Below are 22,414 nucleotides of genomic sequence, written 5' to 3'. Positions count from 1 at the left end.
ATATAAACAGCCACCGTGAGATAACAGTTAATTTCTAGAATAAACCAAATTCCTAGCTGTCAATTAAAAAAAAAAAAAAGAAGAAGAAATCTTTGAGAATATTTTATGTATATAAATCTCTTTGGTGTGCCTTAAGACGTGTTCCTTAATGTATCTAACAACTTAACTTTAGAGAAAGAAAAAGGTACACAAATTGTTCTTTTGGCTAAAAATGATTTATTGGACAAGGAAAGATTACAAATCTGATCCCATGGTAAAGCACAATAAAATATTAGCAATACATGACATGGGAGAAAAAAAGTAAATAGATCTCAAAGCAGCAAAGCTACAAACACAACACACAAAAAAGCAAAATTAAAATGGAGTGATACGTTTTTCTACAAGTTTAAGAAAGACTGCACTATACGGTAAAAAACAAACAAACAAAAAAAACATAACCGCTGATCTGTTTTTCACAATTTTCTTGACATACTGGACCATTTCAATGTAAAAATACAACCAGTGATAGAAGAGGCAGGTGTCCAACTTCAATGTGAACATGTGAACTGACTTTGAGGACCAAGGCACTCAATTTTTACTTTAAACACTTGTGTACAGTAACATTTGAGCCACTACCACACCTGCGTGTATGCATACAGTAAAGAAGGAACAGCGTTAAGTCGACTCTAGTGAGTTGAGTAACATTTTAAATACTAGGACAAATTGTAACAACTTCTCCTGAATATTTGAGTACTGGTCAACAGTGACTCTTCATCATCATTTGGATGTTTAAAAACAACACTCTTAACCACTGATCAGAACTTACAGTTGTCATGTTAGTAAAGAATATCTTCTTAGTATACTGACCTGTGCTTCTACATTTCATAGTCAGAGGAGAGGTTTAGTTAAATAAAGCACATACAGCTAAAACACAGATAAGACTAAAACCATGACAGAAGCCAGAGTGAGTGAAGTTTGTGATAGAAATGAGTGAGTGGTCCCAAACCTCAGTAGAAACCACCACTGTGTTCCCATGTTTTTTGTCACGTTTTTCCTCCCCCCAGCTGAGACCTGACCTTTAGGCCTTCTCCAGTGACTTGTAGTACTCTTTCAACACGGCCCAGGCTTTGGGCGCCATGAAGCCGTCGGGAGGGTTCTCTCCCTCGCGAGCCATTTTACGCATGCGTGTGCCTGAGATGAAATCGTAATCTTGATGGCTGTAATTAAAAACAAAAAGACAGAGTGTGAGAGAGACACACACAAAAAGCAGGGGAGCTTTGAATAACAGATCTACTTCAATCAGTGAAAAGATGCCGATCAACGGCACGCCCAACAGAGCCAGCTGCTCTTTTACAATCAGTTGGATCAAGGAGCAGGCCAGTTAACATTTCTGCAAACCAAAAATGAAGCTTTTATGACACTCTCTTGTGACACATCCCACCCTGTGAAATTTGACATGATGATTGTTTGCATATGAGAATATATTTATGAATGACATTTCATATGCTGACCATTTCTCACAGCATGACATTCCTGCAAAATCACTCTGTGGCAGGAGAGATAATGTCATACGATCCGGCAAGCACCAGCATGCCATAGCAGTGGTGGCTGGAAAAGGAGGCCAGTGCAGCTGACTGTCAACATGTTGCGCTGTGATTTATGCGCCTGTGTTGTGCTGCTATCTGCCTCACGATAGCTGTTGCTGCAAACCATGACGAAGTGAGAGAATCTGCATTTCTTTAATCCTGGGTTTAAACTGGAAAAAGGCAGCTATGTTGGGGAAGCTTTGCAGAAAATACCAACATATAATCGCAGCTGCTTGATAACAGCAGTAACTGAGAAACGCTGGCTTTTATTTGGAGTCATATTTGTGTCCGCCTGGCCCATTGTGTTCATCGGCTAGACGATCTGATATTTGCAGTTAAGCCAGTTACAGTGAAAACAGTGGTTTTCTACAGTGAAAAAGCTCCATATGAGAGCAGAGAGAATGAATAAAAACAGCTGAAACCAGGAGGAACTGGTGGGACCTCTCTTGACTAGTGTATGGACAAATGCCGTGCGTTCGCAGGGGAAACATTTTGTATTTTATAATCAGATTTGATAGACCCTGTATTTGTGATCATGCAACATTCTTCAATGATTTGATTTTAATTGAAGCATCTTCTGAGTGAACTCACAGACCTCAAATGCATTTCCCACTGTTGCAGGGCAAACTGTGCTTACTGAGGTTCTAGAGCTAGATGCTACATGAACAGCATTAACAGTGTTTCCCCTGAGACCGCCTTGAAGGGAAGCACTGCATAAAACCTGCAAAAAGCCTAAATAAACAGGTATGTCAGTAAGCTGGATATATAAGGAAGTCTGGGTGTTAACCTAACTTGCATGTTTTGGACTTTTAGAGGAAAATGGAGTATCCTGAGAGAACCCACACAGAAAGATCCCAGTCGGCTGGCGGACTTAATTCAGAAACCCTTTTGTTGGTTTGTTCTTCCCATTCAAGAGCAAAAGGTTTAGTTTTTTTTAAAACAACACTGTCAAGAAAACGTTTTATGGTTTATATTATGATTTTGTTATTAGTTTAAAAAAAATTTTTTTATTTCGTTTTGACTTATCTTTTTAATTCAGTCAAGTTTCCAGAGTGCATTTTACTGTTGCAGTTCAGTTTTTATTGTTTAGAAAAAGTTTGGTTTTAGTGTTGTTTTCATTAGTTTCAGCACTAGTTTTAGTTTTTTTTTTTTTAATAGTTATTGTTGCAGGTTATATGTCAGAGGCAAGATGTACATAAAAACTAACCGTTTTACCTCAATAATTTTATTGGAGTCTTCCAAGTTCACAAAATCATTTTTAATCTTTTTCAGTAGTCAAGTTTTTCTTTTTCTTTTAGTTAGCTAAAATGATTTTTTTTCTCTCCTAGTTTTAGTTTCAATTAACTACAATAACCATGATTTGTGGCACCTTAAAATGACAGTTATTAAACTTTTACGGTTTGCGGTTTAATGCAACCTTGACTGATTCTAATACAGATTTAAATTATTACAATTAAAGAAAAATAGTCTTTGGTCCTGGAATCCAGAGCCTGCTTAAGCATTCCCGTATTTCAGTCCAAAGACTGTTATGCATGTTAGGGTGACTCTAAATTGGCTGTAGGTATGAACACTGACAGACTGACAGCCAGTCCAGGGTGTAGCCCTTCTTTTGCCCAATCACAGTTGGGATAAGCTCGAGTCCCCTCAGGACCCTGAATTGGACGAGCGGTTAAGAAAATGGATGGATAATATAAAATAAGCATCACCACTTTTGGGTAACACACAATACAATCAAACTGTCAGCATGAAGGAAATGCTTTCTAATATTGAGACTGAATTCTCCTCTCCAAACGTTTTTTTTAAGTATCTTTCACACGTTCTGAGATCCTCTCCTTTATATTTTTATGATTGATGGTTTCTCGCTGCACATTTGAGGTCACATGAAAAGTTCTGAACAGCGCTGTGTGAAGCAGTCAGCCAAAGACAGTCTTCATCTTAGACCAGTGCTAAGTGTAGCCCAGGCTATCCTCATTTATAAATTACTCTGAGGGATAATCAAGACTTTAAACATCTTGTTAGCAGACATTCACACTTATCTGAAGTGGGCTCACATTCAGAGAGGGTCAAAGTTGTGCTATTTAAAACGCTAAATTGTTATCACATGAAAGCGCACACCTTGAGGCTCTGAAACATTAAGAAACAGTGAAAGTAAGGTAAAAGAGCTCCAGGCAAATTCTTCAGAGAACAAGTTATACAGTGTCAAATTAGAAACAGCCTTCCGGTGGTCTGAGCCATTGTGCTTCAGAGAAAGACTGAGGGGTGTTGTGATTAAAATGAGCGCCCATATTAAACCTAAAATGTGGCAAGGGCACCGTGCTTGAAAGAGTAGAAGATCATAAATCTAACTGAGTGATGACTGCAGATTTTAGAAGCTGAGTTGTGTTGAATGTCTGGCATTAGCATTAATATAAAAATGGACAAAATATAAAATATGAGGTAATATTTTGAAAAAAATAAATAAAATAAAGCCCGTTTGCTCGAGGCTTCAGAGAACAGTATGGTTGCTGGAGGTTCCTGACAGTCATCAGGTAAAAATGCACTGTGTAAACAAATACACAGTGCTACTCCAAAAACCTCCTTGTCCTTGCACTGCTCGCTAACAGTTTGCTGCAGTACCACATAGTTTGCATGGAAGATGCACACGTTTCTGCAAACACCCACCAGCTACTCACTGAGCAGAAAGTGCAATACAAACAGTTCCTTCAAAGTAAAAGTTCCACATTACAGAAAGTGCAATTTTTCTGCAGACAGCGTCAAAGTCTGCAGCAAACTTTGACACGCTATGATGCGTACGGAATTGTTTCCATACATGTTCATTTAACAATATGTGGCAAGTTATTTTTTTCCCTTTGGTTTTTTTCTGTTTAGGTTATAATATAAACTGTCAGATGCTTAAAATAATTCAAGCACACATTCCATTTTAACACAAAACCTCACATTCTATTTATATAATCAGACAACAGAAATTTTCTGTCAAGTAAATGTTTCACATGCAGAGCACCAAGCCAGTGGTGTCACTTCAAAGCCAACGATTGCTTAACGAAATCTGCTGATAACATTTTAAAACAAACTATTTCAAGGAGGCAGCGTACTTCGATTCACAGAAGAACTATGTGCCTGATCGGCACTTCACTTTGGACTTTACATCATAAACATGCATCATGGAAAACAAAGGCAATCTTTTGATTAGTGCTGCAATATTTAGTTTTAACGCTGCTGGCTGAACACAACCCAAGTTGCACAACCTGATGGAACAGGCTGCATCAGACTGCAGGAAAGCCAAATAAATTGCATGATTGTTGTTAGTCACAACGTGCAGTGTCCATATACAGACTGTAATTAATGGCAGATCTCTGTAATTTTGAGCAACATCAAAGCCCGTAGTGTTGCACAAAAGCTTTTAACTGTATACGAATGAAAAACAATTGCTGTTATTCTTGGCTCAGCTTTTTAGGGCACAGAGAGAAGAAGAAAGCAAGAAAGAAAAATGAGGATTTTTTTTTTCTGCATACAAGACAGACCTAATGAGTAATTAATTTAAGGAATATAATTTCTGTTTAGGCTGCTCACTCTAATTGACCTAAATGTGAAGTATTACTCTGGACAAAATCTACAAATGTAATTTAATGTGAGTGAGCGCTGCCTGTGAACCATCTCTGTAATAAATTTATTTAAAACAAAGGAAACAAAATGGAAAAGTTTTTTCTTAAATGAAAAACCTTCAACAAAAGTACTCACTTTTTTGGATCATAAAAATCCATTGCCCTTTTGACCTTGTTGTAAGCAGCAACCTTAAATGGAACAATTTCGAGGGTGATAAGGCCCGGAGCCATGGTGAGCACCTTGGCTCCGTGAGTGGGCTCGTACAGGTCCTTTCCTGTGGCAGGGTGAGGCATGCCTGCAGGGTCACGACCAACAATGTAGAAATTGGCCCCGGCCACCATTCGTGCTCTGCAATGCCACTGAACCTGTGGACAGAGAGAACAAAGAAAATGCTATAGCTGTGAAACTAACACTGCTCCACTTGTGTGGGATTTATAAAGACACACAATATGTCTTTATGACAAGTGTGCAAGACTGTACTAAAACACAGCAATCTGGGTAATGAAAGCAGCAACAATGACACTGTTAATAGCTCAATCACACTAGAGTCAAAATAGCACGACAACCTTTCTGCAACTAGGAAAAACTGTTGGTTGCCAGGTGATTCTGGCAACCACAATCCTCCATCGCAAGGTGCGGGACGACTGGTTGGAGGACTGCAACATGTCTCCAAATGGTCTCAATCTGACAGAGACTGACTGCATTCACTCTCATGCAGGCTGATGAAGGTTTGCAAATATCTGCATTTATAAATGCAGATAGACTGCCAACACATTTCAATCCGAGTCAGTCTACACCAGGGGTCAGCAACCTTTAACACCCCAAGACCCGGTTTCCACGCAAAAGAAAACACTGGGAGCCGCAAATATCTTCATTTTAGATGTCAGAAAGTAACACTGTATATACTGTTTTTTACTTTTATGCTTTGTGTGAACAACTAAGGTGTGTTGCTTATGAAATCCTTGAAGTGCTACAGAGAAAGTTACATTTTATCTATGTAATTAACACATTTTGAACTCTTAATGAAATATAGCAAAAGGAAAGACACCCAGCTGAACTAAAATGATCCATGTAGCAAACAAAAACTGTTGTGAGCCGCCACCCTTATATCGCCTTTGGGCTTTTGGAGCCTTGACCTGACTTTTAAAAAATAATTGGAAAAAAAGCACTATGCTGCTAAAAGATGAAAAATAGATATTTGCAAAATTCTGCCTAAATATGTATTTTACCTGGTTAATGTGTGTGGCGTGGCTTGGTCTGCAGCGCCGCTGCAGGGGAGGCGACGCACCTGAGCGGCACCTGCAATCAGGCCTCGCTGCCTTAATGTCTGTGCTCTCTATGCTGTTGTGTTGGTATGTGTCGGGCTGTGAGCTGAAAAGCTACAGCCGGCTGTATGTGTACAGCAACCGTGTGTGAAAAGTGGTCAATAAAGAGATGCTGAAAAGCAAGTTCATGGAAACATCGTCGGGTCTGCCGTGATATGTTTACAATGGGACTTCTGCTCCTGAACCTCTGCGCACAGCGTCTGCAAATCAGGGCTGTACAAGTCACTTTCATCTTTACGCAGGACTGTAAGCTGTCATCTGTGAGGCGTGAGCGGTGTTTGTCTTTAACATAGTTCACGGTGGAGAAGAGCTGCTGACATAATGTAGATCCGAAGATCCATAATTGGCCTACCTGGGGTTGAAAGTCTCAATAAATGCACGGTGTTTCGGCAGGTATGCTGGCTTCCGCGAGTGTGACGCTTATTTCAACCAATGAAAAAAATAATAGAATATGATTTTATTTTTATATTTCAATATCACAATAATCTTCCAATTTAGAACTACAAGTTAAAAAAGAACATAAATAAAATAAAATACACTTCAGCTAAATACTTCTAATTTATTTTCCCAAACCACACGGAGCCGCACTATAAGGACTAAAGGTTGCCGACCCCTGGTTTACACCAATAAGCACAACTCGACTCTCTTTGCTCTCGGGTGCTCAACTCAACTAGCTGCAGATTTTGATTATATTCTCATACAAAAGCAATGCTGCAGAGCACCATTTGGAGGAATTTCTAAATTATCATTTCAGAACTGTGAGGTTCTGGATTGACTCTGAACGTATCAAATGTCTGTGTATGTAGACAGCAACAATTGGTTGTTTTCACTGATTTATCATGCTTAATTGGTATATTATTATCACAAACAGATTGCATGTAATTGCCAACTTGACCCCATTCCCTAACTCACTGCGCTGAAAGCAGACTGAGTACAACACATTTTATTGCTGCCTTGATGCACCACAGTTACTTTGAAGGCAGCAACTGACTGCAAGTGATCACAAACCTGGTCCTTGTCTTCAAAGCAACCATTTCAAAGGTGATGGAACTGCACGTTTATTGCACACGGTCACATTAACTTTGGTTGTTGCTTTTCTCCTACGCTGTTGCTGTTTTTCATTATCAATAACATCAGAAACTGGACTTTTTGCCTTGAAAATTACTATTACTACTGCCATTAGGTTTCTACATGTTCTACATGATTTTTAGATAAGACTGAGGTAACAGCAAGCCTTTAATGGGCTAAAGAATACTTTGAAAATTGTATTAATGAAGAGGAGGTTCTACATCTCTGTGGAAAACCAAGTCAGAAAAACTATACTCAGGTTGCGACCGTGCATAGTTTTCAAAAATCTCCCTTTCAGAATTAGAAACTGATTAAATTCGCAGGCTGAGATCCACCATCCTGCAATCTGCTCTCAATAATTTGTAACATATCTTTCTGATTATCATAAATGAGTGATTAAAAGATTCTCAGCTACAATCAGTCACACACAGAGGTTTGTGTATGGCATGAAAACGTTAAACAGAGCGCCTCAAGACAACTGTAAATTTCCTTTCCTGCCATTTTTCACTCTCAGAAATTTGCAAAGAAATCATGCGACAGCCCACTTCCTTTTCTGCCTGTTGTTATTATTCAGAGCTGCAGCCACGCTTTTGTTCTCTATCACGTTTGAAGCGAACCTGATGCCTTGTTTGAAGAAACCTCAAACATTCTTGATAATCATTACCTCAGTTGGCCCTGCATACATCATGGGTGAGGGAAAAATGGCAACAATGGTAGATTCTGGATTCAGAACGCCCTCCTCCAGCACAGCAGCATGCTGCTTCATTCTCCAAGGCAGTGGCACGTCATCATCTTTGGTCCAACCTCCTAGTGGGTGGAGCAGCAGAACAGGCCGACGGTAGCCTCGCTCGATCAGACGCTTGTGGGTGTCCTGCATCAGGAGAGCATGCCCGTTGTGGACAGGGTTACGCAGCTGAAAGGCAAATACAGCATCTAGACAGAGAAAAAGGAGGAAACAAGTTTGTCAAACGGCAACCAAACACATCTGCAAAGCAAAAGCAAAGCAAACAAAAGAAAATCATCTACACACAGAAATCATCTAGCTGCTTCATGCACATGAACCACATACAGTCTGTGTATTACTGATGAAGTGTTGAATAACACTGTAGTCTTTTCTCTTGGGACCTTCCTACTGTGATGCTGTTATTTATTTACCAAATAAACAAACAAGTGAGTGGACTGAAGGCACCAGACTGCTTAAAGTTTTCCTCTTGTTTTAAAAGAGAAGGAAGGTAGCTGTTTATAAATACTGGGGCATTACCATCACTCTCCCTGGTTCAGAATGTCATCACTGGGTTAATTTAGCTCTGACAGAAAATAAACAAACAGATATTGTTCCAATACCTGCATTCATTTCTTTGAACTTCTGTTTGAGCTCAGTGGGTGTCAGTCGGTATTGGTCGAGACCGTCATTCCAACAGATCTTGTCCAGAACCTGCAGGTCACCACCGACCAGCCAGTCCCCGCTTTCCATCACCATCTGAAATAGGAGCCACATAGGAGCCACAGTGATCGTGACGGTGAACGCAACACAAACATAAACCAGATTTAAGACACCGCTCTTTAAAAGTCTCACTCTGTTGGAACCACTCCAGGGTGAATTCAAATAAACCCCTCAGTTATTACCCAGTTGCAAAAGGACAAAATGAAATAAATCAAAGTCTTGGTGAGTTGTTAAACAGCCAACAAAACTCTGCTGTGCTTTCCCCTCAGCATTTGTTAATTTCAATAACAGACAAAATCAGATTGCATTCCGCAACGAAACCTGGGGATGAGCTCATGACCACAGCGCAGAGAAATTTTCCCCTCGTGAGATTCATCCAACAATGTCACCAAAGTGCTCAGGAAGGATCCAGGCAAAGGCTGCTATTGTTTCAGGCAATATCTTCCACCTGCTTCCTGTGGCACTTTTGAGACTGTAGCTAGAGTTACTGAAAGCACTGGCCTGCACATTGTTAATGTGATACAAAGTGACAAATTTCAGACCAAGCAGCAAACGCAGCACAGCTCCAGCATTTAGACTGTGAACTGAAATAAGACCAAAAATAAAAATGAAAACAATAAGTGGACAAAAAAAAAAAAAACACCTGTCTGTCATTATTTTGTTGACATGTAATTTATCATCTGAGTACGCTTTGATATCCATACTTTACAAACACACTGATTCCAGTTTGAGCTGGCAAGCTATATATAGAAATCTGAATCTTGTCAGCAGAGGAGTGTCTACGTGATGCGATCAATAACCACCTGCCCTCAAGTGCTCCAGCTTGTCTGCTGCTCACCCGATAAAAGTCACGACATACGCTTTACAGCACTGATAGCACTGAACAATAGGATAGGCAAATCACCACAGATTTTGCCAACATAAGTCAACAGAAAACAAAACGTCTACAAGGCTGTATGAAAGCAGGAGGTCTAAATCTGCGATGTTTACCCATTATAATTTCTCTATGACTTCATTTGTAAAAGGGGGCCCTAGCCAAATAAACCACACCATAGCTTCCAGTGCCGTGGATTTCATGTCTGAGTGACAGACAGGCAAACAGGAAGCGTGTGGATTAACAACATGTTCCGTGGAGCAGAAAAGAGCCTGGATCAGAACGTCGTAGTCATGAATGAAGGAGTGTGCTGACAGATTGGTTCTGGTGTTGGGAGTTAAACATTCACTCGTGTATACATACATACATTCTAATGAGTGAGAGCTTAATTAGAGCAGGCTGAACACATGATAAGTTAAAGTGGATAAAGAACGACGGTTCGGGAAACACAGAGCATGTGGCATGTGCCTAAATCCAGAAATGAGACATCAGGTGTTGACACTAAGGAGTCACGGCATCAATTCATGAAGCCTGCAGCTTCTAATACATCTTAAAACACATTACCATGCCAGACTCCATTATGAATAAAGTGAAAGAAGGAAATCTTTGAAAATTAAAAAAAGAAAACTGCCAATAGTGGTGCGATATTAAGAGAGCTGTTAAGCCAGAGGTTAAAAGTAAGTCTGACCCAAGAGTGCAAAATCACTAGACACCACAAAGACTATTAATTTTGACTTAAACCTTTGCCGATAAGCAGACTGCACTAATCCACAAAACAGCCACTTTTAAAAGTTTACTAAGGTGAAATTAAAAACAAACTGTGTCACCAACACCAAAAATTTCTGCTGCTTTCCATCAACCCATTGACACTTTAAGCCAGATCATTTCAGGACATTAGCACACCAGAGCGTCTACCTGAGCCCCACAGCGCTTGATAAGAGACACATGGAAACAATTCCTCGATCTACTTGGAGATGGGCTGGGTGAGCAAAAAGGTGGAAGCTGGCAAATGAGCAGTACAATCTCAAACACATTTAGTTGAAGGCTGAGCAAGAGACTCTGGATCCAACTATAACACCTGCAATATGAGGGTGTACCAAAAAGATCAAGTGATTACACTGGGCGTCCTGACAGACTGAGAAAAACTCCACTCCTCCGCCTATTCAGTCTTTCCATAAGCAATGCGCAAAGGCCAGCTGGGATCTGTGTTCTATCAGTGCCGAATCCAGGGAGGCAGTTTGCTTTCACATGCAGCATGTTTATCACACAGTACTCTGAGACAGACAGTCTGGAGCTCTGCAGATGGTCTTCAGTAGTTTCGCCAAGGCTCAGCTTCTATACCATTTCTAACATACTAGCCCATATTGTAAATTCAATCTTCCCAGCAGGAGAGAATTCATTTAAAAAAAATGTTTAAAAAGCCTGAACAGCCAAGGAATGATCTTTGCATTTGTGCCTTTTTTTTTTTTCATAAAACATGTACTAAATGTTATGTGTATGCATTTAATAGTTGAGTGGTTCATGGGGTGTGAAATAGTTCTGGATTGAATTATGAAAGTCTCTTCATCTCTAATATGAATAGTTACACACTAAAACTTACAGGATGGTTAGCCTACTGTAGAGCTCTCAGTCAGAATGCCTAGATTTTGCAGCCTATCATTCAATCCAGACGGACAGGCTAAAAAAAAAAAAAAAAAAAAGACTGCACGCTAATCTGAGCTCTGTTTTTGTTTGTTGATGGGATATTACTTTTGGCTGTGAGATAAGAAACTGTGGAAGTCAAGTGAACAGGGTGTGTATCCCACATTGTTCAGGCTACCCCTGCTGGAGAGCAAGTGCTAGCTGTCTATGGATATTTGGCTTATGTCTTCTTAAAACAAACCGAGGTCACCCTTGCTTTTTCTTGAAAGTGATGCCATCCCTTAGCTAAAGCACCTGGTAGTGACAACCCAAGCTTCATGGGGTAGCCTTTTTTCTTTTGACTGTGTGCAATATGAGGATACCTGCACGAATAGTACAGGTGCAGTCTATTGGCACAGGCCCTGGAAAATATCAACAGTTTTACAAATAGTGAATGCATTTACCGTGTGTATATTACACTATTTCACTTCCAAGGAAACAGTGTTGAGTGCCTGACGATGGAAGAAACTGAAGTTCCACAATAAATTTTGAGAACTGCTATAAACATCAAGAAGTAAATCGAATTAATCCTGGCTGCTATTGGAGGTGCGTTTCACCTGTCTCCACTGGCATTTATGAGACAGCCCCTGGACTTACTGACTGGGCTGTGCGATGCTGATGTGATACAAAGAGACAATTTTCTACAGACTAAGCAGCAAACACAGCAAAGCTCCCGTGCCGAGACAGAAAGAACCAAAACAGAAAGGCCACAAATGAAAAGCTGAAGATGACAAAGAGAAAACCATGTTGCTTATTTTGTTGATATGTAATTTATCATGTGAATATGCTTTGATATCCATACTTTGCAAACACCCTGATTTCAATTTGGTCTGGCAAACCATACATACAAATCTGAATGTTGTCAGCAGCACGGGTGTCTACGTGAGGCGATCAATAACCACTTGGCTCTGTTATAAGATGTTTTCAGGATCATGTTGTGATTTGTTTTCCACACTCTAATTACTCCAACCTGTCCACTGCTGACCCGATAAGAGTCACGAATGATGCTTAACAGCCTTATTCTCTGGAGAGATCAACAGCATAGGAATGTCTGTATTGATTTTCCTAACAAAAGTGAATGGAAAACATGATGTCAATGTGGATAAATCAAAGGAGGGGGCCAACATATACATACGTATCCACTCTGTTTAACCCTCTTAACTGCCCCATAATTTCACATGTGAACACAGAGTTAGCCAAATAAACAGCCACTACAACACCACAATTCAAATGAATTCTAGACATTGCCAATATCCCGCCCTGCTTCACTGAGCAAAAACTGGAAGGTTGAATGCACCACTCCTCACAGGCACTGACCTTGATGTAAGGGTGGTCCTTGCAGGTGGTTCCCCACTGCCGAGCACAGCGCTCTTCTTTTCGATGTTCGTAAAACTCGGGATTACGAAGGATGGCCACTCGCCTACCCTCGTAGACCAGGGCCATAGCTGTCGCGCCATCCAAACGCTCTTTATCTGAAGTTGACACTGGCAGCACGATAGGCACAGAGAGGTTGATCACGCCACCTATGGGGTGAAAAATGCTGATTCATGGAAAAAGAAAGAATCCACAATCTGAAATAGCCTGAAAACATTTCAGATCATTTTTCTCGTCAAGGAGTTCAAGTGTGTCCTGGTCAACTGAATTATTGATGAAGCTATCAGTGTTAATAGTTTCCCGAGGGAGTTTTTCAGTAATTACAGGTGTTGTAGAAACCTTGTAAATGACTGATTTTACTTTGGGTTTTTGATAAATTTGGAACAAAAATTCTAAAAATAGTTTTAAATTGCCAGAAATGTAAATTGTATCTGCTTTAAAAATTTTTGAAAAGTCCAAAGACACTAAGATTAGGCAACACACAAAAGGCAGGTTAAAATGCCCAGAGACTGGGAATGTGCAACAAAATATCCCGACCATTCTTGTAAAGTATAACGTTGTACGGCTTCAGGCTAAATGTGGAATATATGTTTCAACCACTGAATACAGTGAATCTTCAAGGCTGCAATTTAAGAAGCTGGAGAATAAATATCCTTACTCTACACTCTACACTGAGTGAGACCCTCTCTCACTCATGAGTTAATCCGCAGTCTTTTGCAGCATTTATTTCACCATGCACGTTGATGAAAATATTGAGACCAGCACGTTTTTCACAGATCAGCTAAAAAATATAAAATAAAATAAAAATATAAATTAAAAAAAAATGTGTAACTGTGACTGCTGCTAGCCCCAACTCTCCCTGGACCTTCCTTTGGTCCCCTCTGTCACAAAGTAGAGCTTACAGATGGTTCCAATAAAATGCACACACAAGCCTGCCAAATGTCCAAACGAGGGAGACACAAAATGAATATATTGGGGTTTCTGTTTTGTCAACTACTTGATTAGCAGAACTTTCAGTTCTATGCTTCCTGACCAGTTTTAGCATAAATTGTGTGTAATCAATCCTCCAACTGTCAAACCTCTGGAACATGGTGACAATGGGAAATGGCTGTGTGTAGTGTTGATCAATGCACAAGCTTTGTCCTCCACATTCCAGTCCTCAGGACTAACAGCAAAGTGACTCATAACTTCTAATCTATACACAAACTTATACAGCATGCTTAAAATATGTGTAAAATATGAATATTGTGAGCATGCATAAATACATTTACTATCCACTTCATTACATACGCCTTGCTAGTACTGTTTTGGATCCCCTTTGCCTTTAGAACTGCCCTAATTCTTCGTGGCACAGATTTAACAAGGTGATGGAAACATTCCTCAAAGATTTTGTTGACATGATAACATCACGCCGTTGCTGCAGATTTGTCGGCTGCACATCCATGATGCAAACTTCCTGTTCCACCTCATCCCAAAGATTTAGATTGAGATCTGGTGACTGCCGAGGACATTTGAGTAGTGATCTCACTGCCATGTTCAAGAAACCAGTTTGACTGGTCATAACAGGATGGTCAGCAACAACATTCAGGCTGTGGTGTTTGAATGATGCTCAGTTGTTACAAAGGGACCTAAAGTGTGCCAAGAAAACATCCCTCAGACCATTACAAACACCACCACCATTATGAACTGATGAGTAGACACTTTCATGTTGTTTATACAAAATTCTGAGCACATCTGCTTCAGGTTTCCACATTCAGAGATGCTCCTCTGCACACTTTGGTTGTAATGAGTAATTATTTAAATTACTGGTTCCCTCCTATCAGCTTCTGAGAGAACTGCCACTCACTGGATATTTTCTCTATTTCAGTTCAAACAGAAAGCTATTTTCTGTTTTAGGTAATTATTGTGTCAGCATTAAACTCCACCTAATGCCCAGCCACATGTTTAATGAGTTTCCTGTGAATATATAATAATCTTACCATCCAATAGGCAGTCAAAATGAAGACATTGCAAAAACTCTCTCTCTCTCATGAAACCATTGAGAGGAGTGGCCCAGCCTTCAGCCAGCACCTGTACCCACTGCATGTCCACCTGAGGATTAAACAGTCACATACATAAGAGAAAAGGTAAATCTATCAGAGGATACTCGGATAACAAAACGATTATCATTTAGCTTTACTTATTAAAACGCTTTGTGATATTGAGATATTCACCTTCCCAATCTGTACAGCAGGAAGTGTCTCTGCATCAGCTTTGGCCAGATCCAGTTTGTTCTCTTGAACGTACAGCTCTTTCACTTCATACGAAGCATCGACAGGAACTATATCCTGCAAAGTTTAAAATCAGGATATCAAATTAATAGGTATAAAGAAATTATTCCAAAACATCACACATAATGAAGATACTGGTAAAGGAATTTGTGCGCGCATATATATATATATATATATATATATATATATATATATATATATATATATATATATATATATATATATATATATATATATATATATATATATATATATATATATATATATGAAACAAAGTGGAGATGCATTAGCATCAACATCCACACAAATGTGATACTTTCCTGCCATCTAGTGGCTCACAGAAAAACAACAGCACTGTAATGCATTAAGTCTGAACTTATAGGCTCCAGCTTAACCTGTGATGGTGGTGTAAAAGATGAGGGAGCTAATTGGTAGAAGAAAAATAGCATCAGCACCAGATATTTCCTCTCCTCACCCTCTCCTGAAGAAGGTCAACAAGCTGCTGTATGCACTCATTCACGTTGCAGGAGTCGGTCTTCAGCACCAGCTCTGGTGCCTCTGGCTTCTCATACTCCGAGTCAATGCCAGTAAAACCTGATTACCAAAAAGAAAAAAAAAAAAAGCACAATCTGAGCTCTGTTTTGTTTTTAAATAAAATATATTTACACCTAAGCAGCAGGTTATTTTTTCCTATTTTTATATGTTTGAGATGAACACAATATGAAATACAGAGCTCCAATTTAAAATTCATACTATTAAACACATCTGTGTGATAGTTTAGTTGTCAAACAGATCGATTAACCTGATAAGCTGAATCAGATCGTTTCTTATTTCAGTACAAACAAAATGCAAAAGCAAGGAAATGAGGTAGATTGAACATATTTCACAAGCAGTAGTCAGACTGTTGAAATATGTTGCATGCTTGCTTGCCTCCTGACCTAAAGAATAGTTGAGAGCACATTTTGAGCCAACATTTTAGCTCTAAAAAGGTACATGCATGAAGTGTTTCACACCAACCATACACATAACATACAATCATACAGGCAGGTAAAAAATACAGAAATATAATATATAAATTCAAAAATTTATATCACTCAGTTAACATAAACCTCGTGAGCTACAAAAACAAGATAAACGAGTGAGCGCAAAGCTCACGCTTGGTGCAGAACTTACTTTTAAAGGAACAGTATTGTATTTTCTAAACATGTATTCTTTGTTCATTTTAAATATACTTTAAGAATTTTGTGGCGCAGTAAAACTCTGTAAAGAGTAGCATGCTAGATGTTTACTGTAAACATGTAAGTGTAGATCATAGATAATAGGTAATGATTTGTAAATAACTGGACATTAATAAGTTGAGCTTATAATAAGATGTTATACTACATTATGATATTTTATATTTTATACATTTTGGAGGTCAACTTGAAAGAAAGCCTGGTGTAAAATGTAAAAGTGAGACCAGAGGCCAAATGTGACATGATATTTGGGTGCAAATTATAATGTTATAATTACAATTCCCATATATCATTCCCTACATGCCAGTCTGTTGTCAATACAAACAATGAGAGTAAGAAACATAGTTTTCATAAATAGCTCTTTATACTATTATCATTTTGACCTTGAAGGAGAGGTCAGAGGTCAAATGTGACATGATTATTTAAATCTTTATATGGTACTTTCTGTATGTCGACAATACCAGCCACACTTGTAAGACACACAGTTTCTAAGTTATAAGTCTTTTTAAAATGTTTTCTACCAATTAATCATTAAGTGGACCTTAACTTGAATTCATTTGAATTTAATTTACCAAAATTTATTGGACTCTTGACATGACGCAGCTCTACATCTGTACAAAGTTTTTTCTGAATTCATCCAAAATATTTCAGTGCCCATGTTTGCAGACAGAAATACACATATGCAAACGCAACCAAAAAAAAAAAAAAAAACTTCCTTGGAAGTAATCATACTGTACCTGTTATCTCCCCTGCTCTTGCTCTCTTGTAAAGCCCCTTCACATCCCTCTGCTCACATACGTCCAGTGGGGCATCCACAAACACCTCAAAGAAAGGTAGCCCAGCAGCCTCATGGATCTTTCTGGCATTGAGGCGATCCTGATGGATGATAATAACATACAAAACTATGTATAAATAGGAAAGACAAAAAGTGAGAGCAAAACTTAGCTTGGTGTACTGATGATGGTGACAAATTAAGAGCCTAATTTACTGAAATACCACTGAGATCTAGGCACACTTCTCATTGTCATCATCTCTTTGTCTCATTCAGCTAACGCCTTCTTTGAGGAGCTACTCACCCTGCTGTAGGGAGAGATGAAACTGGCGATGCAGACGAGCCCTGCATCAGCAAAAAGCCGGGCCACTTCAGCAATACGTCTAATGTTCTCTTCACGGTCCTCTGGGCTGAACCCCAGGTTTTTGTTAAGCCCCTGACGGATGTTGTCCCCATCAAGTGTGTAGCAAGGGATACCATGACACACAAGGTACTCCTCCAGAGCCATGCTCACTGTGGTCTTCCCTGCACCAGACAAACCTTTACACAGAAGAAAAACAAAGGGTTAAACTAAGAAAACAATGACATCTTCATTAAGTCCAACTTAAAATCTCTACAAATAACATCTTTCAGCCTACCAGTCAGCCAAACAGTGCATCCTCTAAAGCCTCCTCTTGTGCCCACAACCTGCCCACGCTTGTTTCGGCTTACATGATGAGCTTGATAGGTGACATTAGTTGCCCGTTGCATTCCCTGAAATAATACAGATTTAATGTAAAGTCAGTGGAGTGAATACAAATTTTAAAGAAAAACTATTATTTGAATTATTTTCAACACCTTAGATTATGGGATAGGTTAATTGGAAAATCCAAATTGCCATTAGGTGTGAATGTGCGAATGAATGTGAGTGTGAATGGTTGTCTGTCCCTGTGTGTTGGCCCTGCGACAAACTGGCGACCTGTCCAGGGTGTACCCCGCCTCTCGCCCTATGACAGCTGGGATAGGCTCCAGCGCCCCCCGCGACCCTGAAAAGGATAAGCGGAAGCGAATGGATGGATGGATGGACCTTAGATTATGTCTTAGGCAACATCATTAGAAGACATAGCATAAATTTTCACTGCTATGCAGATGACACCCAGCTCGATCTGTCCATGAAGCCAGATAACACACACCAATTAGTTAAACTGCAGGAATGTCTTAAAGACATAAAGACCTGGATGGCCGCTAACTTTTTGCTTCTTAATTCAGATAAAACTGAGGTTATTGTACTCGGCCCTGAAAATCTTAAAAATATAGTGTCTAACCAGATTCTTACTCTGGATGGCATTACCTTGGCCTCCAGTAACACTGTGAGGAACCTTGGAGTCATTTTTGACCAGGACATGTCCTTCAATGCACATATTAAACAAATATGTAAGACTGCTTTCTTCCATTTGCGCAACATCTCTAAAGTTAGAAATATCCTGTCTCAGAGCGACGCTGAAAAACTAGTTCATGCATTTATTAGGGCTGAACGATTATGGAAAATAATCTAATTGCGATTTTTTTGCCCCAATATTGCGATTGCGATGCGATATGCGATTATTTTTTAAGGTCTTTGTCTTCTGTATTATTAAACAAAGACAAGCAATACATCATATAGTATGGCCAATACTATATTACATTAATTTTAAACTGTTCTTTCCTGGAAGACAGACCTCTGTTATGATGACATGAGGTGATGCATGAATTGATGACTGACATTTTTATTTAACTTCTTCAATCACAACAGTATATTTGAACATACACAATAGTTTATTTTTAGCTTACAAACATCTGAGCATAAAGTGCTGACAAGGAACCCTGGTGTAAACATTAAAATGAAAGTCAGTACAATGTGCAGATTGCAGAAATATACATAAACAAAATCAGTGGCTTTACCACACTCAGTTTTTCGACATCTGTGAACTACTAGACAGTCATTCAATTAAAAAATAATATTAAATAAATAAAAAATACACACATCTTACTGATCTCTGCAGTCAGTAACATTACACATAAAGTGCAAACATAATAGCAATTGTATAAACACACACACAAACACGCCTTTAAAATTTAAAGGCGTGAAATTGGACGGTCTAGCCTTCTGAATCAGAAGGCTAGTTCTGATTAGCGTCACCGCTGTCTCGGTGGAGTTTAATAAACTCGGCCGTCTGCTTCTTGCTATCTAAAATATAACCAGACACTGGTGTAAATTCTCGACTGTCTCATACTTCTGTTTAATAAGTTTTCTGTTTGACGTTTAGTCAGCTGTGTGAAAACCAAGGAGGAACCCACCCGGGGGATTAATAAAGTTTTATTTTATCTAATCTAATAACTTTAATCTCAGCCAAACCGATTTACTCACGAACAAACAAAACACTGAAAAAAGCCCAACAATAACATTTTTAGGTTGTCTAAGTGACTTATATATTACGTTTAACCCGAGCAGCGAAACTCCGCGGTGATCTGAAAATGATGTGCCGGGAGTTGTGCCGTTCTCGGCCGCATCAGTAACCCTCGAGCTCCCGGCTAGCTGTCGAGCTGGTGGGTAGCAGACGCCTCTGAAAACGTCGAAGCACTTTTGCAAATATGGGATATCTTGATAAACCGAGCAGATATTTGATGTTTACACAACTACTTTCTCGCCTGAAAATATTTTAAAAGTTTATTTTGTGACCCAGAAAGATTAGTATGAGTAATTTTAAAACTTAGTAGCGGCCGCCATTGCTGGAAACTGGAGTTTGGCTGGGCCGCGCTATGAATTCTGGGATATGGTAGTAATTTGGACAGCCTTCGGCGCGTCGCTGTGACGTAATCGGTCTACAAATGCGGCCTCAGGAGGATGCAGCCCATGAATTTGGACATGTCCAGAGTATAATCGCAGCCTTTGCGGTTAGAAAATTGCACTTGATCATGTCGCGATATTATCGCAAATGCGATATATCGTTCAGCCCTAGCATTTATTACTTCCAGGCTGGACTACTGTAATTCATTATTATCAGGATGTCCTAAAAACTCACTGAAAAGCCTTCAGCTAATCCAAAATGCTGCAGCAAGAGTCCTGACAGGGACTAGAAAGAGAGAGCAGATTTCTCCTGTTTTGGCTTCCCTTCATTGGCTTCCTGTTAAATCCAGAATTGAATTCAAAATCCTGCTCCTCACATACAAGGTCTTAAATAATCAAGCCCCATCTTATCTTAATGAGCTTGTAGTACCATATCACCCTATTAGAGCACTTCGCTCTCACTCTGCAGGCCTACTTGTTGTTCCTAGAGTATTTAAAAGTAGAATGGGAGGCAGAGCCTTCAGTTTTCAGGCCCCTCTTGTGTGGAACCAGCTTCCAGTTTGGATTCGGGAGACAGACACTATCTCTACTTTCAAGATTAGGCTTAAAACTTTCCTTTTTGCTAAAGCATATAGTTAGGCCTTAGTTATGCTGCAATAGACGTAGGCTGCCGGGGATTCCCATGATGCATTGAGTTTTTCCTTTCCAGCCACCTTTCTCACTCACTATGTGTTAACAGACCTCTCTGCATTGAATCATATCTGTTATTAATCTCTGTCTCTCTTCCACAGCATGTCTTTTATCCTGTCTTCCTTCTCTCACCCCAACCGGTCGCAGCAGATGGCCGCCCCTCCCTGAGCCTGGTTCTGCTGGAGGTTTCTTCCTGTTAAAAGGGAGTTTTTCCTTCCCACTGTCGCCAAAGTGCTTGCTCATAGGGGGTCATATGATTGTTGGGTTTTTCTCTGTATCTATGAAGCGCCTTGAGGCGACTTTTGTTGTGATTTGGCGCTATATAAATAAAATTGAATTGAACTGCAGAGCAGGAGGTAAGGATGATTTACATTATTAATCAATGCAAAAACTTTCCTAATTTACTAAAAATGGTGTGGTCTCAGAATCTCATCTCTGCTTTTCGTGGATGATGTGGTTCTGTTGGCTTCATCGGGTGACTGTTCTTGTTTATCCATTATTATTGTTGCCACATGTTAAGCTGCAGCTACAGGATACACACTGCTAGTACCATGCTGTGACAGCGCTGCAACAGTGTGTGACATTCAAACCAGATAAACCTGCGACACACCTCCACCTCGCTTCATTTTGTCCACATTTCCTCTCAAAACTTCTTATTTCATCTTGAATACATCAGAAATTTTTAAAGATGAAATATTCATGCTGCAATTAATTTCCCGGGTTGTCAATCAATCCAGTCCTTTTCAGCCACTTCAAATATCTCTACACGACTGTGGCATTTTATACTTGTTGCAATTTCTGCTGCCCTTTTGGCTAGAAAGAAAGGTGTTAAGATTGTTCTTTCTGGCTCAAAATAACTTTATAGCATTGATGTTTGAGACATGTTTGACAGATTATAAATTATTTGCAGATTACAGATGACAGATTATTTAGGCAATTATTTAACAATTCAGAAGCTTTAATAGAAAATTTCGGGTTGTTGTGTTTTTTTGAAATTACATTGTGTGTTCAAATGTGGAAGACGGTGATGAATGACAATACTGTGCTGCAGCGTTATGTAGCAGAGAAATTACACAAAGAAGCACAGCACAGTCTGCCTGTACCACCAAGGTAATGTTATCACACCTGGAAATGCTGTAACTCAAATCAGTCAAAGCCCCTGCATTCATTACCGGGGGTGGTAGCAGCTGATTCGTGATTACTTTTATTACCCAAAGCTTTACTCGTAAGACTAGCTTTAGCTTGCAACTAACGTGTGACAAAAGTGTCGCTAACTAGCTTACTGAGCCTGTTAGGCAGTTAGCTCAGAAGAAGCAACTTGTTTGTGGATGTGGACGGATATAATGAAACGGTGCGTTGAATTAACACATCTTGGGAGAGAGAAAAAAAACTCACCCAGCTTTCAGCAGTGTTGGTTAGCTTCTGTTTCTTGTTCGAGTTGCCGAGAGTCTCCATGCCTGGCAGCAGTCAGCAGCTAATTCAAACGGTACCTATTTAGAAAAATAACCAAAAAAAAAAGCAAATACAACACCTAACCCGGTTTATTTACTTGTAGAGGTATCTGTTCGTGGGTCAGGTGCGTCTAGCGGATGGAGGAGACCGGAGCTGAGCAGCCTATCTAGCGCAACAACCGGGAAGAGGTATTTTTCCAAGCTGCCACGTCACCATCGAAGAAGTGACGCGTTTCCTCCGTCTTTGGTTGGTTCCA

At 39.6% G+C, this 22,414-nt stretch overlaps 1 protein-coding gene across 2 annotated transcripts; it reads right to left on the bottom strand.

Moving 5' to 3' along the window:
• Positions 1 to 199: 199 nt before the first annotated feature.
• papss1 (3'-phosphoadenosine 5'-phosphosulfate synthase 1) lies at positions 200 to 22,372 on the bottom strand. Of its 2 annotated transcripts, XM_085459124.1 has the most exons (13): positions 22,102 to 22,167; positions 18,048 to 18,235; positions 17,849 to 17,963; positions 17,515 to 17,750; positions 17,176 to 17,314; positions 15,679 to 15,797; positions 15,147 to 15,260; positions 14,913 to 15,024; positions 12,877 to 13,082; positions 8,906 to 9,041; positions 8,226 to 8,494; positions 5,304 to 5,533; positions 200 to 1,196 (listed from the first exon to the last, which is right to left on the bottom strand). In XM_085459124.1, the coding sequence occupies exons 3-13, from the start codon at positions 17,958 to 17,960 to the stop codon at positions 1,058 to 1,060; spliced, it is 1,812 nt and encodes a 603-aa protein (XP_085315250.1). In that variant the 5' UTR covers positions 17,961 to 17,963; positions 18,048 to 18,235; positions 22,102 to 22,167; the 3' UTR covers positions 200 to 1,057. The 2 variants fall into 2 exon arrangements, with proteins under 2 accessions (XP_085315250.1, XP_085315249.1); XM_085459123.1 differs by lacking the exon at positions 18,048 to 18,235 and having other exon boundaries at positions 22,102 to 22,372.
• Positions 22,373 to 22,414: the final 42 nt, after the last annotated feature.

Source organism: Copadichromis virginalis, linkage group LG6 (assembly GCF_057382275.1).
Source record: "Copadichromis virginalis isolate Kocher_CV1m ecotype Utaka linkage group LG6, C_Virginalis_male_GT1.1, whole genome shotgun sequence".
Classification (NCBI taxonomy): domain Eukaryota; kingdom Metazoa; phylum Chordata; class Actinopteri; order Cichliformes; family Cichlidae; genus Copadichromis; species Copadichromis virginalis.
This window is presented reverse-complemented; position numbering and strand designations above follow the sequence as displayed.

Bases quoted from the DNA above. Each gene is read 5' to 3' on its own strand.
- papss1 (XM_085459123.1), bottom strand. From the start codon at position 22,161: ATGGAGACTCTCGGCAACTCGAACAAGAAACAGAAGCTAACCAACACT. The intron at 17,751-17,848 runs GTAGGCTGAAAG...TTCTGTGTAAAG, and splicing joins ATGCACTGTTTGGCTGACTG to GTTTGTCTGGTGCAGGGAAG. The intron at 15,025-15,146 runs GTGAATATCTCA...TTTAATCCTCAG, and splicing joins CTGCTGTACAGATTGGGAAG to GTGGACATGCAGTGGGTACA.